We start from the raw sequence: 6,659 nt of genomic DNA, 5'->3' as shown, positions 1-6,659 counted from the left end.
AGAGGTAGCGCACAAGCCGCAAATCGCAGGGCCACATTGTAAACAGAGGCAACAACTGAATATGATCATTACTGCTATGCCCAGGAATGACAATACTTTCCATCCCCAGGCAGATATGATACTCCAGAGCCAACCGGACCATGTCCAGGTGCCTGGATTCTGGTGTAACTGATGGGCAATTTTATGAAGTCTGGTTATAGCTGAATAAACAGACGGTGCGTTATTAGGAATGAAAATGCAGCAACTAGATCCGATGACTCTACAAGCTCCTCCCCTATCGGCCAGTATGACGTCAAGGACGAGACGATTTTGGAGCACGACAAATCTCATAGCAGATTGCTCTACAGTTAAGTTACCTAGAGCGGAAGTAGTCTCATTCACTACTGCTTCAAGGGTTCTGGTTAGCCTACGTATTAACTTACTATTCTGAACAGGACCTATGAAGAAAAAGAAACCTTTATTGAAGTCTTGATACTGTTCTAAGGCAGTTTCAGTCTGATCGACAATTGGGGACTCAGTCTCCCTTCTATGTCTAACGTGTACTAGATGTGTGTTTCTGTGATAATCGGATGGGGCTAGAAAAACGGGTGGCAGTAGGAAGGCAATGTAACATGTTCCATCCCAATCTAGGGGCAGACGAACATATGCGGTCTGGCCACATACAAAATAAGAATGACGTGAGGCTTTGAAAATAGATTTCCCACTGTCACTATACTCGACCACAGTAGTACAATCACTATGACCTACATGTGCGGAACCATTCTTTCTGACACATAATTCACCTTTAACGGGTAGAACTGAAATAGCAGGCAAATCTGGAGTAGTCTCGGACTGAACATTCAAAACCATGAAATTCGAGGAATAATGACCTAGATCATATACTTCGTTTTCTAGATCTAACCCTGTTCTATGGGAAGGTCCTTCCTTGTCTGGGAAACATGTCTGATTCAGGAGAAACATATCATTTGAGGATGACGTTAACGTGGACCATGCTCCACACGAACCATTATGTGAAAATGGATAGGGAAAGAGTGGCAGAACTCCCTTCGGTGTCTGGAAAGGGGGGAGTCGACCACACACCCAACAATTAGTGGCATTGCTGGTCTGGTGTGAATAGTGTAACATTCGGATAAACGTATTATTTCGCATGGCAAGACGATAGGATAACTCGTGAGGAGGCAGGTCACTAAAAGTGTGCTCTACTGTAACATTAGAAAACATATGTACATGTGAAATAGGAAAACATAAATGTAAGGCATAACTTATGCAGGTAACCATAAGACTCAGAAACAGCATAAAAATTAAAGTAACAATACATCTACTTCGAAGATTCTTTTGATAACGTATTCTCTTAGAGTTTTGACTAACTCTCTCACTGTGTGGGTCTATCTCATACATGTCAGGAACCTGTCTAACCGTTTCACCCGAGAGGGACTTAGACAATTAAACTGGCTGACTTACTAGACCTTAGTTTATCTTTATACTCCTGCTGCGGAGTTTTCTCTAACAGGGGAAGTTTAGATTCAGTGTCTGGGCAGTCCTTGAGAACGGGGCAGTCCTTGAAAACAGTCTTTGGTTTGAGTCCATGGAATCTCTTTACATGACTGGAGTGCAACCACCCCTTCCTGCCTTCGATCTTCACGGCGGTCCTTGTTGTCAGTAACACAAGTCGGGGCTCCTTCCAGCGGGGCTCCAGCGGACTTGAACGATCAAAATTACGAATCAAAACGAGGTCGCCTGGTATGACCTCATGCGGTTTCACTTCGGTGTTGTCTGGAAAAGCAGCGGCAACCTGTGAACGACAAGAGTGTAGTGCAGACATCAAGGAGGCCAGGTAATCTGTCAGCATATTACTGTCAACATCAGTTATTGTACGTGGTCTAGGTGTACCCCACATGTTTGGGGGACGACCGAACACTACCTCGAAAGGGGACAGACCTGAACGGGAGTGAGCGACCATTCTCATATAGAAAAGAGCGACTGGCAGTGCTACTATCCAATCTACGCCTTTCTCTGCGCATACTTTGGCAATGCGGATTTTCAGAGTCTGATTATGTCTCTCTACGAGACCGGCTGCTTCAGGATGTCGTACACAATGGAACTTCCATTGGTACCCTAACAGAAGGGATACTTGTTTCATGAGTTCGGATGAGAATGGCTGACCGTTATCTGAATACACGACCCTAGGCAATCCATAGCGGGGGAAAAACTCACGAACCAACTGCCTGGCAGTGGTCGCAGCTGTGTAATCTGGGACTGGATATGCTTCTGTCCATCTGGACAAAGCGCATACAACTACGAGGACATACTTGAAACCTCGACATCGCTCCATCTGAATATAATCCATCTGGAGGACTTCAAAAGGGTGGTCAGGAGGATGGAATCCACCTTGTTCCACCGGGACACCTTTACCTGGATTGAACTGACAACAAATCATGCAGGTACGCACTTTCTGCTTGGCTGCTGCTCGTAAATGCTTGTTAAACCAAAGGTTCTGAATACTGTCTAACATGGCCTTTTCTCCTAAGTGTGCTGGACTATGTGCGGTGTTAATAATGACTTGAACCATAGAGTCGGGGAGAAACCATGTGGCTTTTCCCTTCGTCAACCATCCTTGATCTGTCTGGACCCCTCCTTGTTCAGACCATTTCTTGATTTCATCGGGAGTAGCATGTAACTGTATATCTAGTACATCTTGTGTAGGGTCCTTAACTGTCATACAAGTAGTCTGATCGGGAATGTCTGTCTGTGTCGTGTTAACTGGAATATCTGGAGTCTGAGCTGTAAGCTTGGCTGTTCGATCTGCCAGGTCGTTACCCTGGGAAATGATGTCAGTGACTTTCGTATGTGCCTTGCACTTCATGATAGCGATAGCTGTCGGTAAATGTATTGCATCTAACAGAGCTTGAATGAGGGGGCCATGCTGAATCTTGGCTCCATGAGAGGTCATGAAACCTCTTTCTTGCCAGAGCACTCCAAAGTCGTGTACGACTCCGAATGCATAACGTGAATCTGTGTATATGTTTACTTTCAGGTTCTTGGCTCGTATGCAGGCTTGGGTCAGAGCGATGAGCTCTGCTGCTTGAGCAGACAGGGTGTCAATACGATGTGTTTCTATAACTTCAGTTTCAGTAGTCACTGCATACGCGGCTACTAGTTCTCCTGTACTTGTTCTCATACATGAACCATCCACATAAAGTGTCAGGTCGGGATCAGGTAATGCAATGTCTGTCAAGTCTTGTCTTGGCTTTGTCATGGTGTTAACAACTTCCACACAGTCATGTGTGGCAGGATTTGGGGTAACTGACGGTAACAGTGTAGCTGGATTTAAAATGTTGCAGCGTCTGATTTCTATATGTGGCTGAAACAATGTCAGTTCATATCCTGTTAAACGTGCAATTGTCAAGTGCTGAGTCTGCGTTCGGTTTAAAAGAACTTCCACAGAGTGTGGAACTTGTACTGTCAGGGAATGTCCTAACACTATGGAATCGCTTTGTCTGATAGCTAGAGCTGTGGCTGCAACTGACTTGAGGCACGCAGGCAGCGCCTGGGCCACTGGATCTAATGTGCTAGAGAAATAAGCACAGGGCTTGTATTGTCCTGCTTGATCTTGTGTGAGAACAGATAATGCAGTACCATCACGTTCAGTGACAAAAAGTGTAAAAAGCTTACTGTAGTTTGGTGTTGCTAGAACAGGTGCTTGGCATAAGGCTTTCTTTAACTCATTGAAAACAAGTGTGTGTTCTTGGGTCCAAGGGAGGACAGTCGATACGGCTGCCTCCTGTGTCGTTAACTGTATCAGTGGCTTAGCTAGAAATGCATACTGAGGAATCCATTGTCTGCAATAAGAAGTGAGGCCGATAAAAGCTCGTACCTCCTTCTGAGTCTTGGGCTGTGGAAGATGTGCTATTAACTGGATACGGTCAGGTGTCAACTGCCTACCCCTCTTGGACAGTAAGTGTCCTAGGTAGACCACTTGCTGGACACAGAATTGTAATTTAGAAGGGGACACCTTGTGCCCCATCTCGGCCAGGAAATACAAGACTGTAAGTGACGCACGTTCGCAGTCACGTTCAGAACGGGCTGTGATCAATAGATCATCGACATACTGGAGCAGAGCAGTGTCAGTTGGCATGTGAATATTGTCTAGTTGTCTTTTAAGCGCTTGACTGTAAATACTAGGACTTTCTGTGAAACCTTGAGGAGCTCGTGTAAATTTATAGCTCCTTCCATTTAAACAGAATCCGAAAAGGAATTGGCTGTCTGGATGAATGGGGACACTAAAGAATGCGTTCTTGAGATCAATAACAGTGAAGAACGTAGCTTCTGAATCAATAGCAGTTAATAGGGAAGAAATATCTGGGACTACTGGGTACTGGGGTATGATACATTTATTAAGTTCTCGAAGGTCAATCACTAATCGATAAACTGGAGGTGCATTTGGATCAGTACGTTTTAGAATCGGAATGATAGGAGAATTACATACATTGGAGTCAGTTTCTACAACTACTCCTTGAGCAATAAGCTCGTCAATAATTTGGGATAAGGCTGCTACAGCCTCAGGTGGCAATTTGTACTGTCGGATTCGTGGTAATACAACACCTTGTTTCAGAGTAACACGATGGGGTGTGATGTGCATACAACCTACATCAGTTGGACCTTGCGCCCATAAATGCTGTGGTACATTCAATAATCGTGGATCAAAATCACGTAATACATAATGACCTTTAAAATCTCTCAAAAACAGTCGCACCCCTTCTGGGGAGCAGCATATAACTGCTCCTAATTCTTTCAGAGTCTTTATACCAAGTAAGTTCTCTGGACAGGATTTCGTTAGTAACAAGTCTGTAGTTCGGGACAATGGACCAACTTCTAGAGTAACTGGTTTCGATATTTCATTAACAATAGGCTTTCCTGAAAATCCAAGGGAAACATTTCTAGAGCCTGAGAGTGGGGCCCCTGGAACCTCGTCATGACTGATGGTAGTCCTACTTGCCCCTGTATCAATCAGAAACTTTCTGTCTTTCCCTAATACTTGACTATGTACATAGGGACCCTCTTGAACTACAGGAATCTCGATGAGAGGCAAGCCAACCTCCCTCTCTAGGCTGTTTCATGAATACGGCTGATAATCTGGATACTCTGACTGTGCGGACTGGTACATCTGCTGTGTAACGTGCTGTGTGGCAGCTATAGGCTGCGGTACTGTAACTGTCTGTTGTGCGTTCTGCGGTGGCTGGGAAGTCTGTGAAACTTGTTCTTGTCTAGGAGGACGTGGTCTCTCTTTTGTCTTACCAGTAGCTATGTTGTGTTTCAGAACTGCACATTCGTTTATATAATGACCTGGCTGTTTACAGTAATTGCATGTCCCTTTAACGGGAGCTGCCGGATGACTAGCTTGATTCGTACCCCTCTTCTGACTGTCTTGCGGAACAGACTGTGCAACTAGTACTTTCATTTTCGTGTCTTTCATACGTCTTCTTTCATGTTCCTGCTCCTCCCTAATTCTGTTCTGGTGATACTGTAACATCTGGAGCATCTGTGACGGAGTATTAGCTTGCCAGGTACTTTCGACTTTCAGTACTCGATTTTTAACTTGTGGACTTGAATTCTCGACTAGCTTGGTAACAAAAAGATGTGGATAAGATTCACTACTTGTTTTCAGACCACTATTAATAATGAAACATTTCTCAAATCTAGAATAAAAATCACTAGTATCTTCGTCTTGTTTCTGTTTACAGGCTGAGATGGCATCCCAGTCTTCCTTTGTCGTGGCTAGTAATCTTGGCAAGACTTGTATCAATAACTCGGGCAATGCTTTAGCTTTATCCCCAAGACCGGTACCTGGAACTCGTGTGTTATCTTCAGTCTCTAATGCGGTCCAATCTATCTTTTTCTCTCCCACCTCCCATTCTTTTTCTTTAAGTTTTTCATATATGCCCGCAGGCAACAGGACCTTTAACATTTTAATGATATCAGGATACGTGTATTCTCCCATACGGAGCATGTCCTTTAATTCACGGTGGAACCCTGCTGGATCTTTATCGTGACAAGGTATTAACTTTTTCATTTCCAGAAGTTCTATTTTCGTGATAGGGGTGTAAACAAATACTCGTTCTAGATCACCCCCCTCTCCCTTAACTGGATGTACTTCTCGCAACGGATTCTGTCTATCTATGTAGAATGATTTCCTTACTGGGGGTGGAACAGGAACAAAATGTGGATTCAAGAACGTTCTGTATTTGTGGCGCTGTTCTAGTATGACACTAATTAAATCTGTACCTAGACCTTTCCATCTGTATTGGAGTAACTCGTTCAGCACATCATGTAAAGGACCTGGATCAGAATGCTGACCCTCATACAATGTAATGAGGTGTTGGATCATATACGTACCCACCAGACGCTGCTCGGCTGGGGGCAGCTTCAGAAACGTTTTCGTCTGGAAACGTGGTAGAATCACTAGTCCATCGGACTGCTGATCGGGCTAGTTCTTGTTCATGCATGGTACTAGGCTCGCTATAACCTATTCGTGATTTCAGAATTTGGTCGGTGGCCTGGAATACTTGTTCAAGAGAACACTGTTCTGGTACTGGAGGAGGAAAAACTTTCTTGTAATCTAGACATGAATGTCGGTCGGAAAGTCTAGTTCTACCTACATA

The 6,659-nt window shown here is 44.3% G+C and overlaps 1 protein-coding gene across 1 annotated transcript; it reads right to left on the bottom strand.

The window, feature by feature from the left end:
• Nucleotides 1-433: 433 nt before the first annotated feature.
• LOC144827353 (uncharacterized) lies at nt 434-6,390 on the bottom strand. The gene is made up of 2 exons (XM_078685700.1): nt 3,269-6,390; nt 434-683 (listed from the first exon to the last, which is right to left on the bottom strand). The coding sequence occupies exon 1, from the start codon at nt 6,383-6,385 to the stop codon at nt 5,114-5,116; it is 1,272 nt and encodes a 423-aa protein (XP_078541826.1). The 5' UTR covers nt 6,386-6,390; the 3' UTR covers nt 434-683; nt 3,269-5,113.
• Between the last annotated feature and the right edge of the window lie 269 nt (nt 6,391-6,659).

The sequence above is a fragment of the Lissotriton helveticus genome, chromosome 4_1 (assembly GCF_964261635.1).
Source record: "Lissotriton helveticus chromosome 4_1, aLisHel1.1, whole genome shotgun sequence".
NCBI lineage: Eukaryota > Metazoa > Chordata > Amphibia > Caudata > Salamandridae > Lissotriton > Lissotriton helveticus.
The sequence above is the reverse complement of the archived record's forward strand: the minus strand, read 5'-3'. Positions and strand labels throughout refer to the sequence as shown.